This window comes from Bombina bombina, chromosome 1 (genome assembly GCF_027579735.1).
Source record: "Bombina bombina isolate aBomBom1 chromosome 1, aBomBom1.pri, whole genome shotgun sequence".
Lineage (NCBI taxonomy): Eukaryota > Metazoa > Chordata > Amphibia > Anura > Bombinatoridae > Bombina > Bombina bombina.
Genome location: NC_069499.1, coordinates 510,707,173 through 510,733,572, shown reverse-complemented (window position 1 = coordinate 510,733,572; position 26,400 = coordinate 510,707,173). Strand labels below are relative to the sequence as shown.

At 38.2% G+C, this 26,400-nt stretch overlaps 1 protein-coding gene across 2 annotated transcripts in view; it reads right to left on the bottom strand.

The window, feature by feature from the left end:
• The window catches only part of GULP1 (GULP PTB domain containing engulfment adaptor 1), an 803,315-nt gene that overhangs the window by 48,143 nt on the left and 728,772 nt on the right, over positions 1–26,400 (bottom strand). For both annotated transcript variants that reach the window (XM_053698596.1, XM_053698597.1), the window contains exon 10: positions 16,268–16,406. In XM_053698596.1, the coding sequence (XP_053554571.1) occupies positions 16,268–16,406 (139 nt within the window). The remainder of the gene's footprint in view (positions 1–16,267; positions 16,407–26,400) is intronic.

Genomic DNA, 26,400 nt, shown 5'->3' with positions numbered 1-26,400 from the left:
CTAACGAATCATTCAACTTTTAACAATATAACACACAAACCTGTTGTTGCAATTTTATTTATTATACAAAAAAGAAAAACAAAACAAATATCTCTCCTATTATAGCCTGGCTATATATTCTAGACATGTGCATGGTGAAAAAATTTGGTTCGGTTCGGATCGATTCGGAATTTTTCGAAGTTCGGTTCGGATCGATTCGAATTCAGAAAATTCTGAATCGATTCTTTTCGGATTTGTTTCGGATTCATTCAGATTCAAAGAAATTCGGCTGGATTTGGTTCGATTCGGTTTGATTCAGTTCGGAAATTCGGCATTTCGGTAAGTGTTAGGTGGGATTAGACTAGTATTATACTGTATATTAGGTGTTAACCTAACATACTGTACAATACTAGTGTAATCCAATGGCCATCCTGAATTTACAAATCGATTCAAACTAATTCGGTTTGATTCGGAAAATTCGGAAATTCGGTTCGATCCGAATCGCCGAATTTGCAGAATTTTCCGAATTTCCGAATCGAACTGAACCGAATCGCACATATCTAATATATTCCTAACTCTGCTATTATGACCTAGCCACCTAATACATACTATGGCCTCTAGTTATTAAGGTCTGGTGGACCTGACCCGACACTGCGGATCAGGTCCACCAGACCTCGCTGAATATGGCGAGCAATACGCTCACCGTATTCAGCATTGTACCAGCAGCTCACAAGACCTGCTGGTGCAACGCCACCCCCTGCAGACTCGCGGCCAATGGGCCACCATCAGGGGGTTTGAATCAACCCGATTGTACTCGATCGGGTTGATTTCCGGCGATGACTGTCCGCCTGCTCAGAGCAGGCGGACAGGTTATGGAGCAGCAGTCTTTGTGACCGCTGCTTCATAACTGCTGTTTCTGGCGAGTCTGATGACTCGCCAGAAACAGAGGCCATCAAGCTCCTTACGGAGTTTGATAACTAGAGCCCTATCTCTCCTATTATAGCCTTAATTTAACTAGGGTCTCCTGCTATAATCTTACTGGATATTAGAGACCTAGCCAATGATGCACTTCTGATGACAATTCCATAAAAACTCTCAGCTCTCAGCTACTTATGCAACTCTGATGGATGTCCTACACACAACTATCATTGCAGCTATCTGGGACCCCTACCAACTCTCTTAGTTAAAGAATATTTTTCCATTCCCCAGGATACCAATCTGTAACCAGGACAGCTGAGATGAATTCTGTCATTTGTCTCATAGGATAAAGAATTTGAAGCTGAAAATTTGTCGGGAAAGAGAGGAGTATCTTATCCCATTTCTTTAGGAACTGGTTAACTTTACTGTATGGATTATTTAGAACCTCGCATTGCTCTATTGATATCTGGAATCTAATTTCCTGTAAAAAGCCTGGAAGCTAGGACTATACTTATCTTTCCACGATCTAAGAATAAGTTGTCTACCAATTAATATGGCTAGATTAATAAGTTCTTTGTTCTGAAAATACCTCTCCTCACACAGCAGAATGATATAATACTTGTTAAGTGTAATTTTATTGTAAAATCTGTTCAGCCAGAATCCAATTCAACACCATAATTTTTGGACTTTGGGACATTGCCAAAAACAATGCAAGAGATCTGCTTCCCCTGACTGACATCTAGAGCAGAGACTTCTCTCGGACAAATTCAATTTGGAATTCATACGAGGAGTAAAATATGCTCTGTTTATCAATTTCATATGTGACTCCTTCCTAATTACCAAGGTTGTATATTTATTGATTCTACTGAAAACATCCGCTACCCATTTGGAATATGCTAGACTAATATCCCTTTTTCCTTGATGTGATACAAAGTTTTTATATAGGAGAGATGTAGAATGGAAGCCAGACTTATACATTTTAATTATTATATCTAAACTTCCTAGAGCGAGCATTCCTCTTCTACAGATCTCCTTTACTGAAATAAAATACCTAACTTGCAGGTATGCATAGAAATCTTTATTCTTAATGTCAAATTATTGTACCAATTGTTCAAAGAGCTTGATAGAGCTTGTTTCTTCATTCATATATTGAGCCATATATCTTAGCCCTTTTTGTGCCCATATGTGAAATAATCTAGAATCTAGTTCAGGTTCAAACTCCGGATTTCCAGCAATAGGAAGAAGAGGGGAGAATGCGTTGTCTATTCCCAACCCATCGCAGATCTTATTCCATGCCTTTATTATATTCAGAAAGGTAAACTTTGGGATATTGAGTTTAGGCCTATTAGTGGTATGCAGATATAGGAGTGCCTTAAGAGCATACGGAAATATAATACTCTTTTACACTTGGGAGTTAATAATATAATCTGTCCCTGATAACCATTCTAGCGCTATTTTATCCATACTTGCCCAGTTATGTTTTGATATCAAGCCGAGCCATACCTCCCTCTTCTTTATTGCGCATCAGCTTTTGCATAGAAATACGCGATTTACCTGTACCCCAAAAGAATTTGGTACAATATGAATAAAAGATTTTAATATCTTTACAACAAATAAATACTGGTAGATTCTGTATAAGAAAAAGTATTTTAGGAAAAATTAATATTTTAATCAGAGAAATTTTAGCAGAAAGAGATAATGGGAGACTAGACCAGTCACGTATAGATGTCAAAATTTTACTCCATAGTTGGGGATAGTTTAAATCATACCACTGATTAGGATCTTTAGCAAGCGTTATTTCAAGATACTTTAGCTTTTGCACTGCTAAAGAAAAAGGATTCTCAGTTAAACTGCTATGTTTAATGAGATGAAATATCCCACAGTATACACAACGGAGATCGACAAAACAAAGTGAGTACCTTTTTAAACCTGCACACACACTTTTTTAGTATACTTATTTAGTATCCGGGTCTTATCAGAGCCTACTCACCCCTAAGAAATCCAAAGACTTTGCGTTACCAAAGGCAGGGACCACTTTTAACTCCTCCTATCATGCAGCTCTTGTTAGCCGTCAGAGAAAGTAGAGTATACAGGTATCCGTATGCCTTACGGGGCTGAGAAATTACTCAGTACAATCTGCCCTTCTGTGTTAGCTTCTGTCTTGAAATCAGTGTGCGGCAATGAGCTGTAAGGAGGTGTAGGTGTGTCAGCATGTCAGCATGGGAGGAGGGGTGGAGGCTTTCTTCGCCCTGTGCAGGTGTAGATACTCACAGCAAGAGAGATCCAGCAAGTACCAATAGTCACAGGAAAAGACAGAGAGAAGGTGGTCTTGCTGATTAAAAGTTCCTTTACTGCAACATCAAGGTTAAAAAATCCATGCAGATTCAAAGTGCAGAAAGAGGGTGAAAGCACTAGACGGTTGACATGTTTCGGCCGTGGGCTGTAATCATAACCTAAAGTGCTCCACCTTACAGATGAATATAAGGGGTAAGACTTATTTTAATTGGTTAAAAAATATTTGATAGAAACACCCTCAAACACAAAGCAATTAAAGTAATTGTTCCAGTAAGCTGCAACAGCAGAATGAGCACATCTAAATACACAGATAAAACATGAGCAGGAGCAAAAGAGTCATTGTAAAATGTTACAAGAAAAAATATGTAATAAAGTAAAGTGTATGCAAATATCAGGTTAAACACTCTGGAATTAGTCAAAAAGACAAATAACTATATGCATATTATAAATATTATAAATGGTAAAATACATATTGCATAATTAATAACTAGTATTACTATACTGTCCTGCATAAGGATATCATATAATAATAACCATAAAGCCCAAGAAAAATAAGTAAGGAGAGTGGAATACAGAAAATGTACGAAAAACAGTCAGCCAGTGAAGAAAATCAAGATATTACACTGCAGACTAATACAAACATTAATTCTAATATTTATCAACAGCAAGGCATTCTGAAAACACCTACCCCTCCCCCAGTCTCTGGTAACCCCATTCCAGATACCAAAAAAGACCAAAGGAGAAATCAGCCTCTGGGAACAATGGTTCCAAATATGTCCCTAGCAACACCACCAGTAATATAACTGTCTCACATACATCGGACACTAATGCGTCCCAACAAGCTCTTTTAAATCAGGTTTTTCCCATGGGCATAGATCCACAGGGAGTGGGAGGGACCATACAAGTACACAAGGAACCCAAGAGAGGTAACAATTGAGAGGTAACAAAACCCAGAGCAAATACAAGTGAGTAGTGTTATAAATTCATCTTCAGAAACTCTAACTCATGATCAAATTAAATTGTTGGAACTGGGTCTTGGTTTTGCCCCCACCTCTCACTTTAACCTTTTTCAGACTATGTTGGACATTAAATTAGTTTATTAGAAATGTGACATTAAATAAATATTTTTCTTCTAGTAATGAGCAACCCATGGCTATTCAGAAACGTTCCACTACGCGCCTGCCTGAGTTCCAGACTTTTCATGAGGTCTGTGATGTTGTAGCACTACAAGACTTAGCACAAGAGACAAACAACTGTCAAAGACAGATAAATAGTGGAACGTCTCTAAAAGGAAAATCTAAATTTTATCCCATACACACTAGGGGGCCATTATAGAAACGTTATATAACAGAGTGGAAGCTGATCTACCAAACCTTAAGGATACTCCAGATCCCATCACATACAATCTCTCTGCCAAACAGAAAGAGGCTTACTGTTAAAACAAAATGATAAAATAGTCATACGCCCTGCCGATAAGGGAGGTAGTACTGTGGTATTGGACAGGGCAGATTGCATCTCTGAGGCTTTATGTCAGTTAAACAACACACATGACTACAAGGTTTTGGATAGAAATCCCACCTCTGACTTTAGTATAGCCCTTACCCAAATTTTGGATGACGGGTTGGAACATGGGCATATTGATGCACAGACGGCTGCTTACCTAAATGTTAAATTTCCCAAGATACCCATGTTCCACCTATTTCCCAAGTTTCATAAATCCTTGATAGATGTGAGGGTACGGCCCATAGTCAGTGGAATAGACTCCCTCCTTGAAAGGCTCTCCGAGTGGCTTGACTCTATCCTCCAACCCATAGTCATGTCTCTTCCATCTTATACAAGAGATTCTAAACATATCTTAAATCTTGTCAAAGAACTCAAATGGGACAAGTCTTTTACCTGGCTAACAGTGGATGTAGTCTTACTATATTCATCTATACCACATTCCAAGGGTATAGAGGCAGTAGCGTATTTTTTAAGCACACATACAGACTACACCACTGATTTTCAGTCTTACATTATTCGTATACTAACCTTCCTCCTGACTCACAATTTTTTCAAATTTGAGGGTTAATATTACCTCCAAAGATGTGGCACCGCCATGGGGGCAAAATTTGCCCCCTCTTATGCAAACCTTTATCTTGGCAAATGGGAACTGTGCCACATCTTTGGAGCTAATAATCCTTTTAGGTCCTAGGTGCACTTTTACAAGCGTTACATAGATGATCTGCTTTTTATATGGTCAGGCCCTTCTGAGATGATACCTTAATTTTTGGAATGGGTAAATAACAATGACATTGAACTTAAGTTCACTTTCACATTTGACTCTGAAAACATAAATTACCTGGACATTTGTTTGTAAGGTAATCAGGGGGATAAAATAAATACCAAAGTATACCACAAACCTATCGTCCAGCTGTCATCCTAAAAATGTGTCATACGCAGTAGCCAAAGGCCAATTCTATAGGCTTTAAAGAAACTGCAGTAGACAGCAGGACTACGTGCAGGAAGCTAGGCTCCTAGAGAAGAGACTTTTCCAAAGAAAATATGCCCCTAGTCACATTCAAGAGGCCAAAAAACAAGTTGATCTAATATCCAGGGATACACTCCTCCTTGATAAACCATAAGATAGTGACAATATTTTTAATGGGGTCTATTTTGTCACTACCTAGAGTGCCCAATACTCTAAAATTTGTGGAATAATCAAGCAATATTTTCCTCTCTTGGCAGCTGACGATACATTGACTGATCTAGTACGCCAGGGTGTAAGGTGTTATAAGAAATGTCCAACTTTGGCATCTCTCCTTTCTCCCACACAACTCAAACAGCAAATCAGATCACAAATCTCTTGGCTTAGACATTTGGCTATGCTTCGCTGTGGTCACAGAAAGTGTAAACCCTGTGACTATGTACTAATCAGCGAAACCTTTATGTCTACCGCCAATGGTCTTACGTATCCAATAAAGTTCTGTCAACTTTACCTGTACCTTATGTAAAATACAATATGTTGGTCTCACTTCTAGAGACATCAACTCACTTCTAGAGACATCAACTCACGCATACGAGAACATATGTCTACCTTGTCTAGGGGGACATCCACCACCCCCCTAGTACAACATTTTGCTACTATGCACAATTGTGAACTAAATATATTCCGATGGACAGCTATTGAAAAGGTAACGATACCGAAGAGATGTGGTGACATTGACACTATTCTAGCCAAATGTGAGGTGTTCTGGATCTTCTCTCTGAGAACCAGAACATCCCATGGCTTTAATTACAAATATGACCTCATAAATTTTTGGGAGTAAAAGCTTGTCGACACTTCCTACTTCATTATAGCCAGGTGTCATATTTTACAAGGCACTTATATTGTGCACTCCTTTTTGGACATTTGTCCTAAGGTGTTATAACAAATGAACTAATCAAATTGAGTTTCAACAGTAAGCTATTATGTTAGACTGTTGCACACTCATTGTTCCATATCACTTCAGTGATGGATTATTATGCAATCAGTGCCTTGTATTCTCATACACTTGGTTTTGCTCTGTCTTAGTCAAATTTCTGTTTTCTTTATTTTTCACATTTACTGTATTCCACTTTCCTTATTCGAGTGCTTTACGGTTATTATGACATGATATCCTTATGCAGGACAGTATAGTAATACTAGTTTCTCATTATGCAATATGTATTTTACCATTTAAAATATTTAGAATAAGCATATAGTTATTTGTCTTTTTGACTAATTCCAGAGTGTTTAACCTGATATTTGCATACACTTTACTTTATTACATATTATTTCTTGTAACATTTTACAATGACTCTTTTGCTCCTGCTCATGTTTTATCTATGTATTTACCTGTGCTCATTCTGCTGCTGCAGCTTGCTGGAAAAATTACTTTAATTGCTTTGTGTTTGAGGGTGTTTCTATCAATTAATTTTTAAACAATTAAAATAAGTCTTACACCTTATATTCACCTGTAAGGTGGAGCACTTTAGGTTATGATTACAGCCCACGGCCGAAACATGTCAACCGTCTAATGCTTTCAACCTCTTTCTGCACTTTGAATCTGCATGGATTTTTTAACCTTCATGTTACAATAAAGGAACTTTTTATCAGCAAGACCGCCTTCTCTCTCTCTCTTTTCTTTATTTTTAATGATCCATAAAATTTCTGACTTGTTTGTATTGATTTTATATCCCGCAAAAGAGCTATATATTTTCAGAATCTCTAGTAATTTTGGAATAAAGACCTTCACATTTTTTACATGTAATAAATTATCATCCGCATAAAGTGATAATACATGATTCCTTCCCCCAATCAGAACCCCCTCAAGCATGTTTCTACAAGAGATTGCCAGCGATTCTAAAGAAATATTAAATAGAAGAGGGGAGAGTGAGCAGCCTTGTCTAGTCCCTTTCTCAAGATAGATATTTGAGGTTATATTACCGTTAATCATCAGAGAAGAAGCTGGCTTACTGTATAACAATTTAATAAAATTTAGAAAATGCCCGGATATCCCACATTTTTCAAGTGAAGTAAGCAAATGATCCCATGAGATGGAATCAAATGTTTTTTCCGCATCCAGCGTGATTAATGCAAAATCTTCTATGTTCTGTTTCTTATTCTCCCGCATATTCATTTTATTTTGGCAGAACTCAATAAGTGTCAAGATCGTTCTGATGTTTTTTTGTGCTGTTCTATCTTGCATAAATCCTGTCTGATCTAAGTGAATAAGAAGGTCTAAAACTTGTTTAAGTCGCTTCGCTATGATATGATATCCGCGTTGAGGAGAGAAATAGGACGATAGGAGTCCATAGACTCGGGGTCCCTGTCTTTTTTATGTATTAAAACTATATTGGATTTTGTAAAGAGATTAGATAGCATTTCATTTTGAAGATAATACTTTTTTTTTTTTTTTATAATATAATTTTTTTATTCATTTTCAAAAGTAGAAGTAACAATTGGGGACACGCAGGACCCCTGTAACGATAGAGACAGAGATATGGGTTGGACACACAGGTCCAATTAAATTATTTGACAAAACATTTATATGTCAGGTAACACTTACTTAGTAAGGGAAGGGGACTTTAGGCCTACTCCGCCAAGGTCAAACTAAGAAATACAAGATCAATTAGTTAGACAAATAGTAAGCATCAAAATTGTCTCACTTTTTTCTATTTCAAAGGAGCTAATATAGAACTGACCATTGGGGAGCTCACACATCTATAATACAATATTTTTGGGGAAGGGGATCAGAAGGGGAGAATGGGTAAGGTAAAGGGGTTTGTGGTGAAAATAGTTCACCTAGATTTAACCCTGATGTGGGCTACAAATATGTGGGGGGGGGGGGTTAAGCCTAGTCCTACATAAAACAGCTTAAAGTAAATGTGAGAAAGATAAAAACTCTGCGAACAATAACTATTGTACTGCAGAAAAGCATATATTCCAGCGCTACCTAGTATAATATCTGTCCCTCAAGAACTATTAATAAGATCAACAACAACAATGCATAGCAACATGGGGAGGAAGGTCATATAATAATCTTAAAACTGTAGCAAGCACCCACCGTATCTAACACAGCCATGGCCTAGTGCATACTGTACCCAGCACGCAAAATGCCTAGGGCATCCGGTACTCAAGACACACAGTACCTATCTCAATCACACAGCCCAAACAGATGGTTCTTAGCACAGATAGTACCTAGCACAGATAGTACCTAGCACAGACAGTACCTAGCACAGACAGTACCTAGCACAGACCATACCCGGCACAGACAGCACCCGGCACAGACAGCACCCGGCACAGACAGCACCCGGCACAGACAGCACCCGGCACAGACAGCACCTGGCACAGACAGCACCCGGCACAGACAGCACCCGGCACAGACAGCACCCGGCACAGACCGTACCTAGCTCAAACAGTACCTAGCACAAACAGTGCCTAGTACTCACAGCACCTAACACCCACAACACCTAATGCACCTAGCATAAATAATTCCTATCACAAAAAGTAGCTGGCACAAATAGCACCTATCACAGCTAGTACTTAGATCAAACAGTGCCTAACACAGACAGTGCCCAGCACAGAGAGCACCGAGCACAAACAACACCCAACACAAACAGTGCCTAGCATAACAAGTACCTAGCACATACAGTACCTAGCACACACAGGGCTTGGCACACACAGCACCTAACACACACAGCACCTAGCACACACAGCGACCCAGTACTCACAGCATCTCAGCACACATGGTACCTAGCACGCATAACACCCATTATACACAGTACCCAGCACGAACAGCAACAAGCGACTACGATACCTAATGCAAACAGTGCTTAGCTCACATAGTGCCTAGCCCACACAGTACCTAGCATGAACAGCACCTAGAATGCCCAGCTCCAACATTAACTAGCCCACACGATATCTGGTACCCTCAGTTCCTAGCACAAATAGTACCCGACAAAGATCTTGCCTAGCACAGATAGTACCTAGCACCAGCAGTGCCTAGAACAAGTAGAAGCTAACACACTCTGCGCCTAACACAAACAACACCCAGCACACACTGGACCTAGCATAAACAGTACCTGGCTTCATTATCATGAGATTTTAAAGTTGCCTATTCATCTAGGTTACTCTAGAGCCTTTTTATAGGAGAGCAAACAAGTAGTGAACGACAGCATTATCTGCTGCACTTTCTCTGTACGTTTCTCCAGGGTCCACTCACCAACCTCCGAAGCATACTGACATGCAAAAAAGATAGTCTGGACACTTATGGTTGGTGTCTGAGAGTGCAAATTGCAGAAATACATTAGGTAAAGAGGTGATTGGAACATAGATAGGTAAAAATGGCTAAGTTGGATGTAATGTGCTATGTGGATAATAGCCAGCCAGATGTGCCATAGCTGGGCACCTCTCGCCCTGTGTTAGGTCTTTGTGGTACAGGCAGCGACACTAAAAGAAGGTTAGTCGCGAAATACCAAAAATTATAGTAGAGTGTCTTTGTTAACATCTTTGACACTATTTCGTTTGAGTACATCACTTCAGGGGGCCCCTCAAACCCCCCTAAGACATATAAATACAAAGGTGACACTCATATATCAAGCATGATACCTCATACCTGACTGTCATTAATACTATGTCGCTAAAATAGTAGGTCTAACACATTATGGCCTTTAATCAATATGGATATCTAGAATTTAGTGATATGGGCAGAAGATGGAGCATGCTATGATACAAAATAATGTAAGCTATATAGAACTAAGTTAAATAATACATTGATGTTGTGCATATCATGCCATGCAGTGCAAATTTAGTTCTTTAGAGAATAGCTAATTGTCCATCAATATGTACATATATTAAGAAGGCACCGCTTGGAGAACTGTTATTAAAGAGTGTTCAGAACCACCCAGCAGTTCCATGTGCTGTGGAGAGTCTCTATGATAATGCTGTCCACCAGTGAAAACGGATGCAGTCACAATGAGGCAATTAAGGTAGCTCCAGGGGTTGAAGTGATGAAGGGCTATAATTCCGATTATCTTCAGAGGCCTGTGGATGGCATGGCTTGAAGTCTGGTATCTTCGGACCTTCCCTGCAAGCCTCAGCTCAAAGAACTAATTGTGAAGTTATCATTTACTAGAAAAACGGATAGGGACAGGTGATTCAGGGACAGTTGATCGTATCCGTTCATCATCTGATATGTAAAACAATGGCTTTAATGGCCCTCCTCAGGCCTCCTAGTATAAAGTATTGACACTCAGAAGGCTTTCACTATTCACCAGGGCCACAATCTCCACTAGTAGCATACACATTTCCTTAGGGACATTCACCTCGCTATGCGAATAGGCCACAGACCTCTTCATGGTGGCTGCCACCTCTGGGCCGTCAGGTACCGGTTTCTCCTCTAATACTCTACCGGGTTTATGGCAGCACTTATCCAACTCTGAGTACTGTTGAACTATGGGACGAATGAAAAGTACTCACTTTTTCCTCTATTGGCACCGTAGTGGATCAATACACGGGATCAGAGTGTGTATCTTCTGATCAGACCTCATCTGTCAGCTGAAGTGCCTCATGATAAGCTAGAAGTCCATCCCTTTGTAGCGTTTGTCTGCTGTTGTATTCTTCGCTGCGAGAGCCGCATGGAAGTGCCGCATGTTATATATTTAACTGCCTCTCAACTTTTATAGCGTGCTTTCAACAGTCCAGGATCTAACCGGGTGGTATATGCAGCCGTATCTTTATTAAGCTGCTCCGGTTTCATCTATTGTGATTGTGGGTATTAGTAATATGTAAGTGGGGTCTACCTACTAACCTAATCCGGTTCCAGAGCAGGGAACTGTCAGCCTCACTATAGTGCTGCCATCTGGCTTGTGTCTGCCATTTGTCATCTGTCAGCAGTGATAGGTGAATTGGTCTAACAGTGCCAGAATAGCCGGGCCTTGAGTTATGCCTCACTGGCGAGTCCCTTTAGGGTCGCAGGCTTACCTTCTGTTGAGATTCGGCTGGTTAGTTCCCTTGTAGGATGGCGTCAGTGTCGCATTCTTGTCCAGATGGTGTTTACACATTGCCGGCGCTCTCGATTTTTTCATTTTATGGTCGGTGATATCTTTAGAGACCTTTTGATAAGTTTTTTTCAATGCAAATTGCAATTGCCACAGCTTTCATAAAATATGCATCACCTCTCCACAGCTTACTTTTTAATGCCAATTGCAATTGCCACAGCTTGCACATCAGTAAATAAAATGTGTGGCACCTCTCCAAATCTGATTTAAAATGTCTACAAACTTAAACTGCAAGTAGAAAGAACAGCACAAAATGTCTGCAATAACAATCACAGAAAGCTTTCTCTATCAAGATAATACTTATTATATAGGGAGGCAAGAGTAGGCGTGATATGTTCTGCTAGTATCTTGTAGAACTCAACCGAGATCTGGTCTGGCCCAGGAGCTTTTAAATTGGAAGCATATTTAATAGCTTGTATAATTCAATCCTGCTGTTTTTCCATGTTCAATTCAACTAGAGAATCTGTAGTAATTTTAGGGAGATTCAATGATCTCCTGAAGACTTCCTTATTACTTAATGAAATCGGATCCTTAGCATAGATTTTTTTTTAAATACTGAAAAAAGGCTTCCTGTATTTCTTTAATATTCATCATGCGTCACTCCCCTATTCTTATAGCTGCTATACTATTTTTTATTTTCCTGCTTTTGACTATGTTAACCAGAGACTTCGAAGATCTAAGACCAAATTTATCAAAACTGGCTTAATTCTTTATCTCTGCTTTAACCAGTTGTTTATTAAGGAAACTTTCTCTTTCCAGTTTAGCTTCTTGATATTTTTTCCAGCTTTCCCTATTCTGAAATTGCATGTACATTGTGTATTTATTCCTAAATTGGTTAGCCAGTTGCAGGTCTGTTGCATCCCAGCATCTCTTTTTTTTACCATATAGGCCTTGATTTCTCCTCTGAGTACTGCCTTAGCTGTCTCCCAAAATATTTCTGGTTTATATATATACTCCTGATTATGTAGCTTGAACTCCATCCATTTTCCTATTAGACAATTCCTAAACCCTTGGTCATTTAATAAGAATGTAGGGAAAAAAATACATCCCCACTATAATTTTCATAGGGCTTCTTAACTTTAATTGACAAAGTAATTGGAGCATAATCCGAAATCAAAATCTCCTTAATGTCTGCCCTAGTCTCAAAACGAGCCATATGTTCGCCCGTTAAAAACATAATAAATCCTAGAAAATGTGTGATAGGATTTAGATTTGCATGTAAATTGTTTGGAATCTGGATTCTGGCTGCACATCTGTAAGTTTTAATTTTTTAGAAAAATTCCGAAGAAACCTAGCTTCTTTGTTATATCTGTGAGGATTCTTTGTCCGTAATCTATCTAGAAGTGGATGGGCAGTTAAATTAAAATCTCCGGCCATTATCAAATTATCATCTACAAATTGTAATAATTTCCTATACAGTAAGTCCCAGAGTTCCAATTGTAATGTATTAGGAGCATATATGTTACAAAGGACTAAACATGTATTTTGTATTAAGAATTCTAGAATTACAAATCTCCCGTTTTTATCCCCTTCTTTTGATAATATTTGATAGTCTAATTATGTATTAATAAGAAAAGCCACTCCTCTTTTACTTTTATATGCAGGGGCAGCAATTACCTCCCAAACTCATCCTGTCTTAAGCTTATCCATCTCTTTTAACGATAATGTGTCTCCTGAATCATTGCAATATCTGTCGAGAGAGGTTTCAAAAAATTAACAATCCTTTTCCTCTTGATTGGGGAGGAAATCCCCCCCACATTCCAAGAGGACAAATCAATTATGTTTTTCATACCTCAGCCAAGAGAGTAGGACCATAAACAGAACAACTCTAAAGCCCAAGAGGGGACGGGAGAGAAACACAAAAAAAAAGGGGGGCACTAAGCCAGAGCGATGCCATAAAGCGAGGACCATTTCCTAACTTATATATATACCACCTGGACTATAGAATCTTAAGACTACTTTCTTATATACCAGATACTACTACTACTCTGTTGCCTATATTTGGTTTTGCAATAAAATCTCTAGCCTCCTGTGGGGTTTGTAATATGAATACCTTAGAATCGTGCCATATTTTAATTTTTGCCAGTTAAATAAGTGCAGCTTGAAAACCTTGTTTTATAATTTGAGTGCAATATGGAGCCATTGCTCTTCTCTTAAGTGTATCTGCTGCAAAATCTTGCAAAATAAGGATATGATTCTCATTAATTGTAAGTTAATTAGTTTTACAGTACATGGACAGAATACGAGCTTTATCCTGAAAATTCAGGCACCTAAATATTATTGGTCTTTTAAGATTTGTTGCATCATCCTGCATTCTGATAGGGCCTAGTCTATGAGCTCTTTCCACTAGGATCTGTATTTTATCATTGGGTATACCTAAGGCCTGGGGAAGTGTATATGAAGCAAAGTGTAACAGATCAGTATATTCTCCGGCCTCTGGTAGACCAATGATTTTAAGATTATCTGTCTTCCAGATCATCTAAGCGTTTATGCATAACCTGTAATTTTTCTTCTTTCTCTTTAATTACCTCCTGGTGGGTGTTATTTATATCCTCAAGGTCAGATACCCTACCCTCTACTTCGGAGATTCTATTTGCAAACTGCTGTAGCTACACTGTCAGCCCATTTATCTTTTTTTTTAATACTATCAAATTGTGGGAGGACAATCTCAGATATTTGTTTCACAAGATTATTAGTATCTATCTGTGTTATAGAGTGAGTGGTATGTTCAGTATGTCCTTCTGTAGCTAATTCTAGGCTGTTACGCGCTTTCCTATCTATGTTCTTGGGAGGCATAATTGGTGATTGGAATAGCCAATAGAATGCAAGCTCAATCCTATTGGCTGATTGGATCAGCCAATAGGCTGAAAGCTCAATCCTATTGGCTGATTGCAACAGCCAATATGATTCCCCCCCCCCCTTAATTCCTATTGTCTGATAGAATTCTATCAGCCAATCGGAATGTAAGGGATGCCATCTTGGATGACATCATTTAAAGGGAAACTTCATTCTACAGCAACCATCGTAAGAAGAGGATGCTCCATGCTTGATGTCTTGAAGATGGACCTGCTCTGCGCCGGATGGATGAAAATAGAAGACCGTCTGGATGAAAATAGAAGATGCCATCTGGATGAGGACTTCTGCCGGCTTGGATGAAGACTTCTGCCAGCTTCGATGAGGAATTCTGCCGCCTGGATGAGGATGGATGTCCGGTCTTCAAAAACTGTAAGTGGATCGTCGGGGGTCAGTGTTAGGTTTTTTTTTTAAGGGTTTTTTCGGTGGGTTTTATTTTTAGCTTAGGGTTTTGGGCAATTTAAAAGAGCTAAATGCCCTTTTAACGGCAATGCCCATCCAAATGCCATTTTCAGGCCAATGGGGAGCTTAGGTTTTTTAAATGTGGGTGGTGGGTTTTACTGTTGGGGGGTGTTTGTATTTTTTTTTACAGGTAAAAGAGCTGATTTCTTTGAGGCCTTTGGCAGTTTAGTGTAGGCTAGGGTTTTTTTTATTTGGGGGGGGTTTATATAGGGCTATTAGATTAGGAGTAATTCATTTTTTTCTTTTTTTATTTTGTGCAATTTAGTGTTTATTTTTTTTGTTATTTAGATAATTGTATTTTGTTAATTTTATTTATTTAATTTTAATGTAATGCTAGGTGTTAGTGTAACTCAGGTTAGGTTTTATTTTATAGGTAAATTTGTATTTATATTAACTATTTACTAGCTACCTAGTTAAAATAAATACAAACTATTTACTAACTAGTCTACCTAGTTAAAATAAATACAAACTTGTGTGAAATAAAAATAACACCTACGCTAACTACAATGTAACTATTAGTTATTAATAGTAAGTTTTATTTACAATTATTTTAATTATGTTAAAGTTAGGGGGTGTTAGGATTAGGGTTACATTAGGGTTAGACTTAGGGTTATGTTAGGGGTCAATATATTTATTTAGTGTTAGTGATGTGGCAGGCCAGAGGTTTAGGGGTTAATAACTTTAGTATAGTGGTGGCGGCGACATTAGGGGCAGTAGATTAGGGGTTAATAAGTGTAGGTAGGTGGCGGCAACATTGTGGGCGGCAGATTAGGGGTTAATAAGTGTAATGTAGGTGTCAGCAATGTCAGGGGCAGCAGATTAGGGGTGTGTAGACTCGGGTTTATGCTAGGGTGTTAGGTTTAAACATACATTTTTTTTTCCCCATAGACATCAATGGGGCTGCGTTACGGAGCTTTACACTTCGCGATCACAGGTGTTAGGCTTTTTTTTAGCCGGCTCTCCCCATTGATGTCTATGGGGAAATCGTTCACGAGCACATCAAAACACTGCTTGTATTTGGGTGAGGTATGGAGCTCAACACAACCATATCACCCGCACAAGCCGGTTTTTACAAAACCTGTAATAGCAGCGCTATGAAAGGTGAGCGGTGAAAATAACTTACAAGTAATTAGTGAGCAGCCATAATGCCACAATTTGTAATCTAGCCGATAGTAAGAAAAGAAAATAAGTTACATACTGATATCTGTTGACCTGCTGGGTACTGGAGGTGGCTGTGTGCCATTCCTTGTAGGGGTTGTTGTCTCCGGTGGGATGGAGGTAAAGGGAACCATATCAAAGATGTCAGTGGAGGATGATTTAGGTGTCACACTGCCTGCCTGAAACAAATAATAATTATATGAGCCAAACATACAAAGTTTATAAGCTAAACATTTAGCATGCAAAAATGAAATAAATGTGGCACTTATCAATTATTATTCATTCTATATTTCAAAGAACAACCCTGTAATTTGGAAACAGAAGAAATGATTGCACTATTGCATATAAGTACCTGCTACAAGAAATCTATTAAACCAGAAGATTCACAACTGAAGTTATGGTTCCATTCTGAAACAATATATGAAACTCTTGTTACCTGCTGCTAATGAAATGTTCTTATTTGGCATTTACTTATAGCATTTTATCTTGGTAACAGATTCCTATTTTCATATTGATGTGAATATTTAACTAGATTTATTTTTTATTGTGTGTGTGAGTATATACAGTATATACAGTTGTATGCAAAAGTTTAGGCACCCCTGACAATTTCCATGATTTTCATTTATAAATAATTGGGTGTTTGGATCAGCAATTTAATTTTGATCTATTGAATAACTGAAGGGCACAATAATCTTTTAGTAGCGAAAATAGGTTTATTGGATTAACAGAAAATGTGCAATATGCATCCAAACAAAATTTAACAGGTGCATAAATTTGGGCACCCCAATAGAAATATATCATCAATATTTAGTAGAGCCTCCTTCAGCAGAAATAACAACCTCTAGACACCTCTAGACACTTTCTATAGCCTGTAATGAGTGTCTGGATTCTGGATGAAGGTATTTTGGACCATTCCTCCTTGCAAAACATCTCCAGTTCAGTTAGGTTTGATGGTTGCCGAGCATGGACAGCCCGCTTCAAAACACTCCACAGATTTTCAATGCTATTCAGGTCTGGGGACTGGGATGGCCGTTCCAGAACATTGTACTTGGTCATCTGCATTAAAGCCAGAGTAGATTTTGAGCAGTGTTTTGGGTTGTTGTCTTGTTGAAATATCCAGCCCTGGTGTAACTTCAACTTTGTGACTGATTTCTCAACATTATTCTCAAGTATCTGCTGATATTGAGTGGAATCCATGCAACCCTCAACTTTAACAAGATTCCCAGTACTGGCACTGGCCACACAGCCTCACAGCATGATGGAACATCCACCAAATTTTACTGTGGGTAGCAAGTGTTTGTCTTGGAACACTGTGTTCTTTTGCCACCATGCATAATGCCCCTTGTTATCACCAAATAACTCAATCTTTGTTTCATGAGTCCACAGCACCTTCTTCCAAAATGAAGCTGGCTTGTCCATATGTGCGTTTGCATACCTCAAGCAACTCTGTTTGTGGCAGAAAAGGCTTCTTCTGCATCCCTCTCCCATACAGCTTCTCATTGTGCAAATTGCACTGAATTGTTGAACGATGCACAGTGACACCATCTGCAGAAAGATGATGTTGTAGGTCTTTAGAAGTGGTCTATGGGCTGTTGGCTACCTTAAATAACTTTTTTCATGATTGGATGCACCTGTCTATGAAGTTCAAGGCTTAATGGTCTAACCAAACCAATTGTGTGTTCCAATTAATCAGTGCTAGGTAGTTACAGGTATTCAAATCAACAAAATGACAAGGGTGCCCAAATTTATGCACCTGTCTAATTTTGTTTGAATGCATATTGCACATTTTCTTTTAATCCAATAAACCTCATTTCACTACTGAAAGATTATTGTGCCCTTCAGTTATTTGATAGATCAAAATGAAATTGCTGATCCAAACACCTAATTATTTATAAATGAAAATCATCGAAATTGTCAGGGGTGCCTAAACTTTTGCATACAACTGTATATATGTGTGTGTGTGTGTATATATATATATCCTTTTTTTATTAAGATACGGGCAGACATGATCCGCCAACATCGCAGAGATGCTTGTGCAATTCCGCCCCCTGCAGATTCACCGCCAATTGGCCGCTAGCAGGAGGAGGTGTCAATCATCCTGATCATATCTGATTGGGATGATTGCAGGTTCACCACCTCAGAGGTGGCGGATAAGTTAAGGAGGTCTTAAGACCGCTGCTTCTTAACGTATGTTTCCAGTGAACCTGACAGATCACCCCTAAGGGTAATCATACTTCAAGGATGGCATAAAGAATTGTCTCATTACTCCACTTTAACAACGGGAGAGATTCCTTAACCCCTGAGAATCACTATATGGACATTTGGGGTAATATACAATATTTCTTTGACTAACCTTAGGTCCCACAGAATTTGGGAAGTACTTTGATACCTTGTTTGATTGAACCACGATCAGCACTTTGAATTACTTGCAACTTTGTGTTTTATGTTGATACAATTTTACATATTTGTTTTTGTATATATATATTTATTTCATTATCCATTGGTTTGATAACTTTTGTTATTGGGAGTGCTCAGTATTCACTCTTTCTTATAGTAATCCTTTTAATGTCTATTTTAATATTTGAGGCAAATATTAAAATATTACAAACTGATATGAGATTGCTAATCTAAAGCTTTAATAGTAATGTTAAAGTTTAGGGGCAAAATGGCAGAGAAGTAAAAAAAAAGTCTATAATAATTAGTCATTATTTAAGTTTGTTATTATTTTAAAATGTAAAGTTATCTATTTCCAGCATGACAATCATGTGAAGACTAACAGCATGCAAGTAATGCACAACACAACACTGAACAGATTGCTGTAATATATAATTTACACGAGGCCTTGGCATGCTGTGTTCATTGCTTGGTTTTGGAAGAGCATTTTTGCATGGTGGAGGAGTAAGATGCAGTCCTGTTGATAGTCTACAGTCAGGAGAACTCATAGGAGTGAATGTTATGGAGCAGATATCTAAACAAGGAACTGAAGATTCGCTATTACACCAGAAATATGTTGAAGCTTTTTCAAGAGAACATTGCTCATTACTTGATATGTGCTGCAACTGCAAAGGAATCAAAGAAAAAAAGAGTCTAGAGAGTAGAATCCAAGCTAAAGTTCCCAACACGGTACATGCACACACGGGAAGTAATAAAGAAATGAAGGTTATGGACTTGAATTGAAAATATATAGGGACATAAAAATAGGACAAAAGTTTATTTACAAAAGTGAGACTTATAATAAGGTATGTCTTATAATGAAAGAAAATTTCTCTTTTAATCAGAATCATTTTTGGGATACACATTTATATTGCTTGAACAGTTTAATGGGACATTAAATCCTAAATACATTTATAAGGTTATTACCCACCTCCCTTTAATCATCAACAGTGTTCCCTCTAAGGCTACATTTTGTGAGCGGCCCAGCAGTTAAATAGTTAATTAGGGAACCTAACCCCGCAGTTATCAAACACTGTGCAATGCAGACTACAAGGTATTGTTTTCTTATTGACTGTTTCACTGCTGGGCCACTCACAAAATAAGGCCTTAGAGGGAACACTGGTCATGATTATATGTTGAAATCTAGCTTTCACTACTTTCTAGTGCTGATCTGTTTGCACATGTGCAGCAACTCTCCTTTAGAAACCTGCATTGTAACCTAAGTTCCACAATGGCAGCACTCATGATTAGAGGAAGATTCATGAAATGTATTTAGTACTTAATGGCCTTTACATTTATCACTGAAACTGTGATAACTTTTAATAGAAGCAAGTTTGCTAATATATGTGTAGTGCAAAAGTGTTACTAATTAAAACTGAAATGCAATGCACTGATGCATTCTGACTGGAATGTTCGTTTGATTTTGCTTCTGTAGACTGCAGAGCACTATGTTTTCTAACTAAGAGAAGTTTTTGCTTATAAACACGGGTACTAAACAAACCTTTTGAGGCATTGGCTACTTTAAATCAGTGACCTATACATACATCTATATAAATCAACAGTGTTTTAGTTATAAAATAAATGTTATTAATAAAATAAAGATGCAGCCTGTTGTATTTTTACCAGACAAGAGGTTTTTCTATAACATCTGATATGACCAATACATTTAGTGACCTTTTGCTTATTAGACAATTTTCCATGTACACTTGAATCTGGTAACATTTCTAGGAACTCATTCAGATTGTTGACTTGTCAAAAAGTTATTAAGGAATCAGGATACTGATCAATTATCCTTACAAGTGAATTTCCAAATAGATGTTCCTTTGTTACAATGAATAAATAAAAAAAAAATTCAGTCAAACCATATTATCTTTTAATCTATTAACTCTATTCCAAAACATTAGGTTCTTCAAATAGTGCTTTGCAGTGATCCTTCAAATTCATTTTAAATCTCAGTATGTATGTATGTATGTATGTATGTATATATGTATATATGTATGTATGTATGTATGTATGTATGTATGTATGTATGTATGTATGTATATATGTATGTATGTATGTATATATGTATGTATGTATGTATGTATGTATGTATATATGTATGTATGTATGTATATATGTATGTATGTATGTATGTATGTATGTATGTATATATGTATGTATGTATGTATATATGTATGTATGTATGTATGTATGTATGTATGTATGTATGTATATATATATATATATATATATACAGACATTGGACTGTACACATTCACTATGTATAAACAAACCTACACTGTATATATATACTGTACATAATAAGCATAATAAGCTAATCATTTAGTTTTCACAAAACGAATATCCAAATTAATGCACCAACTAAATTTAAAGAAAACAAAGAAAAACTGACAACATTTGAGGTTAGGTACTCTGTGAAGAAATGCCAGGATTAGAGTGGCTCTCTAGTGTGCTAGAAATCAGTAAGTATAAGGCTGCAGGGGAACTTATAAAACCTGTAGCAAAGAAACATTTACCTTCGGTTAAAAAAAATGATTGAAAATGTTCCACGAATGGTGATTGGTGGCTAAACAAAACAAATACCAAATAGCATGGCAGCCAAATATTCAGAAAACTAATATCTGGTCCAAAAGATTTGGCTGAACCAAATTTTTTACCCATGCACATGTCAAATATACAGTGTATATGTATGTGTGTGTACCTCACAGAAATGCCCCCACTGCTATAAATCTCATTCTCACCTACTCTTACTTTCCATCTTGCTGCTATTAGCATCAGGTGACATCTCTCCAAATCCTGGGCCCACCCTCATTCCCACCATTACCCAATCACACACTCTTTTTAGTAACTTTAATAAAAGCAACAAACATAACCTCATTTACATCAAATGTATCCCATACGCACACAATCCTTTCACTTGCGCACTATGGAACTCTTGCTCTGTCTGCAACAAACTTACAGCCATTCAGGACCTGTTTATTTCAAATGCTTTCACCCTTTTAGCAATTACCGAAACCTGGCAATCTTCTTCCAACACCGTTTCCACTGCTGCTCTCACATGGTGGTCTTCACTTTAGCCATACCCCTAGGCCAGGTGATAAATGTGGCGGCGGTGTTGGGATCCTGCTCTCCCCCTCCTGCACTTATCATTACCTACCTCCAATCCCAGCTCTTTCCTTTTCTTCCTTTGAAGTCCACTGCATTCGCCTGTTCTCCCCCCTCTCCCTCAAAGTGGCAGTCATCTATAGCCCTCCTGGACCTACCTCCTATTTCCTTGACAACTTTGCCACCTGGCTTCCTCACTTTCTCTCTACAAATATACCAACCCTAATTCTTGGGGGCTTCAACATTCCCATTGACAACCCGTCTGCCCCTGCTGCCTCTAAACTTCTTTCACTCACATCCTCCTTCAGTCTCTCACAATCCACCCTATTCCCTACCCACTGTGATGGACACTCCATCGACCTGGTATTTTTCAATTTCTGCTCTATATCTGACACCACCTGTCGCCCTTTTCCAATTTCAGACCATCACCTGGTCACCTATAATATTAATGCAACAGCTAAACCCACTCTTCCATCCCACCCCCGCAGCTGTAGAAATCTACATGCTGTAGATTCGCTACAATTTTCAAAAATTATTCAAGATCTCCTCCCTCACACTTCCACTATAACCTGCCCTGATCTCGCAACAACCCACTATAACAAAACTCTCTCTTCTGCACTAGACACACTTGCCCCTCCCCAGAAGCGCAAAACATCACGCCATCAGTTGCAGCCCTGGCACTCTCAGCAAACACGCTATTTGCAAAAATGCTCATGTACTGCTGTGTCTGGAGGAAAACTCACTCTGAACCTGACTTCATACTCTATAAGTTTATTCTTCGTTCATACACTTCTGCCCTTCACTTAGCCAAGTAAACCTACTTCTCTTATATCTATTCTTTCCTCAAACCCTAAACGACTCTTCTCCACCTTTAACTCTCTCCTCTACCCTCCTGCTCCACCCCCCCATCTGTCTTTAGTGCTCAAGACCTGGCAGACTACTTTTTAAACAAAACACGTTCTATCCGGAGTAACATCCCAACACCAACCTGCAATATTCCATCAACAGGCCCAGTTACTCACTCTGCCACCCTCTGCATCTTCCATCCAGCCACTGAGAATGAAGTTTCCTCCTTACTATCTTCCTCACGCCTCACTACCTGCCCGCTCAACCCTATCCCTTCCCATCTAATACCCTCCCTATCTTCCACCCTCACTCCTGCTCTTACCCATATCTTCAACCTATCTCTTTCAACCGGCTCATTCCCATCTTCTTTCAAACACGCAAAAGTCACTCCCATACTAAAAAAACCCTCCCTTGACCCTAATTCTCCTGAAAACTACCGCCCCATATCATTGCTTCCACTAACATCAAAACTCATTGAAAAACTAGTTTACAATCGCCTAACCAACTTCCTGTCCGCCAACTCCTTTCTTGACCCCCTGCAATCAGGATTCCACCCCAAACACTCAAGTGAGACTGCTCTTACCAAGGTTACTAACGATCTTCTCTCTGCTAAAAATATTGGCCAATACTCCATACTCATCTTACTTGACCTCTCAGCTGCCTTCGACACAGTTGACCACCCCCTTCTCCTACAGACTCTTAGCTATTTTGGCCTTTGTGACACTGCGCTTTCCTGGATTCACTCTTATCTTTCTCACAGGTCTTTTTCTGTGTCTTTTGCCGGCGACTCCTCCTCTCCCATGCCTATGTCTGTTGGATTACCTCAAGGATCTGTTCTGGGTCCTCTACTCTTCTCCATTTATACTTCTTCACTGGGTAAACTTATCAACAGTTATGGCTTCAAATATCACCTCTATGCTGATAACACCCAGATCTACCTCTCCACCCCTGCTCTCTCTCCCTCTGTCCTTTTTCATGTCAGCGACTGCTTATCTGGTATTTCTTCCTGGATGGCCTCTCACCACCTAAAGATTAACATGTCCAAGACTGAGCTCCTTCATATTCCCCCCTCAAGCTCTACCTCGACTTGTGACTTCTCTATCCCTGTTGATGGTATCACCATCTCCCCATTGCCCCAATCCACTGCCTCTGAGTTACACTTGACTCAAATCTATCCTTCGCCCCCATATCCAATCACTTTCTACATCCTGCCGCAACCATATATGCAATATTTACGATATTCAACCTTTTCTGTGTGCTAACACCACAAAGCAAATAATAATATCCATGGACAGCGCTGCGGAATATGATGACGCTTCATAAATAAAGTATAATAATATATATATATATATATATATATATATATATATATGCTTGAAGCTTATTAAGCAGAAACTTTGTAAATAACTTAAACTATAGCTGCTGGGTATAAGCATCGTTTAAAACTTTGTGAAGAACCTTTGACTTAGTGCATCTAATGCTTAGCGCACCTTTGGGTTAGTGCTCGAGCATAAGCCAGAACATGAGTTTTTAATGAATTAGCACGTCCTAGGCTTTCATTTGAGCACTAACATTTTATTTTTAACTTGTAATATTATAATATATATGGATTTCTCTCTAGCGATGTTTTTTACACTCCACTTATAATCTATGCCATCATGTGCATTACACACACATACATATACATTTTTACAACAATAAACCTACACAATTCAATGGCATTTTTTTTTTAAATGCCAGTGTTTAGGTTACCAGTCAAATGTTAATAATATGTAGGGGCATATTTATCAAAGCGTCAACTGAAAATACTCTTGAATCCTGCGTCGCGAGATTGATCTGCCGTAGTTTTTAAAGCATCAAGATCGTCAAATGTTGAAATTTGTGATGTAATATACACTCCCGTGATCTCAATCAGACGCAGATCAATGCTTGCATCATTACAGATGTTTCAAATTCAGATTTAACTCTATTTGACCCTTTTCCAAATTTATCAAACATTTAACAAGTATGCTCGCATCTATTCTGACGCAGCGTACCTAGTTTTCAATCCGCCACCCTTGAGGCCGTGGATGCCAAAGAACTCAATAGGAGTCTGAAAACACAGAAAGCTTATGTTCGATGCTGCAAGAGAATGAAGTTTATTACATAATAAAAGTAAATTAGAAACATTATTAAAATTGTATACCCTTTCTAAATCAAACAATATTATTGCTCCACATTTGGTGCAGTAGTAGATACTACTAAATACATTACTACTTATGGATTATGTTACACATTTGTCTCTCATTACAAAACAAGGGGACACTATTATTTCTCCAAATTTGTTGAATTAGTTTTGCCCCAAACTTGTTGCACTAATAAATATAGAGATACAAATGAAATAAATACACAACATAATATAGCTAACTTCCTTTTTATTTTTTTGTGAAAAATCTATGTGCACCATGTTTAAGCCATGTAATACAAGTCACACTCTCCACTTCGCACAATTTTGATGCAAAACTTTCCGCACCAATTATGATGCAAACTCCTAAACAACCCACACACTAGTGAATTTTTCAACCACTTTTGATTGAAATATGCATAATCACATGATTTATAACATCAGCCAATCTGATTCAAATATACATTTTAAACTATCACTAACGAATCAAATTGCTTGATACTTGTGTCATTGATCACTCATCATAACTTGTAAGTGCCATTTGTTATATTGTGTATTATACTTTGAAAGTATGTATATGTGAAATTAGTATAAAAGGTAAACATTGATGCTGACATTAGGACACACATGGGGCATATTTCTGATTGTGCAAGCGGACATGATCCGATATAGCGGATCATGTCCGCTGCACATCAATAAATGCCGACAGCATACGCCCTCGGCATTTATCATTGCAATGCCGCCCCCTGCAGATTCGAGGCCAATCAGCTGCTAGCAGCGGGTGTCAATCAACCCGATTGTATTTGATCGGGTTGATTTCTGACGATTTTTGTCCGCGGCCTCAGAGCAGGCGGACAGGTTATGGAGCATCGGTCTTTGACGTGTTTATTTTTATAAATTATTTGACGCTTTGATAAATATGCCTTGTAGTGTTCAATTTTGGAAAACCCATGTTTTTTTAACATTTGATTTAATTTAAACTGTGACCTTAAGATGTTTGCCACTGAATATATATATGTGTGTGTTTTCATATTTCTATTAATTTCTGAGTCTATATTCCTGATGTTTGCGAAGTCCTCATAAGTACAGCTGTCATTCTACAACTCACATTCTTGAGCTGCCTTTATACATAGTCTATTCTGAATTAAATGAGGCACAAATATAGATTGTGACTTTGGGAATAAACTCGAAAAGTACATTTTTAAAAGGATGAGAAGGTAAGAGTCTTAGGATATATATACGGTATATATATATAATGTAGAGAATCAATGAAACAGCCATGACAATTACCCCAACCAAACAGACAACAAAGTTCTCTCTCATGTGTAAATACAAGATTAGTGTTTCAAGTATTATGGTAATTTTTTCCATTCATTAAATGTCTAGAGCAGTCTTCTGCTCCAGTTAGGTTATATTACCTCCAGTCTGTATTGAGCTGATCAAGCTGGTTAATCTACTATCATACTGGCAAGCACTTACTAGGATTATTATTTTTTTATTCAGTTACTCTTTACATTTCTTGTGTTAGTGTGAAACAGGTGTTAAAAAAGAAGTGAAAGTTGTAGCAAAATATGAGACTATAGCAAAATAAATGTGACCAGACATTTTGAGACATAACACAG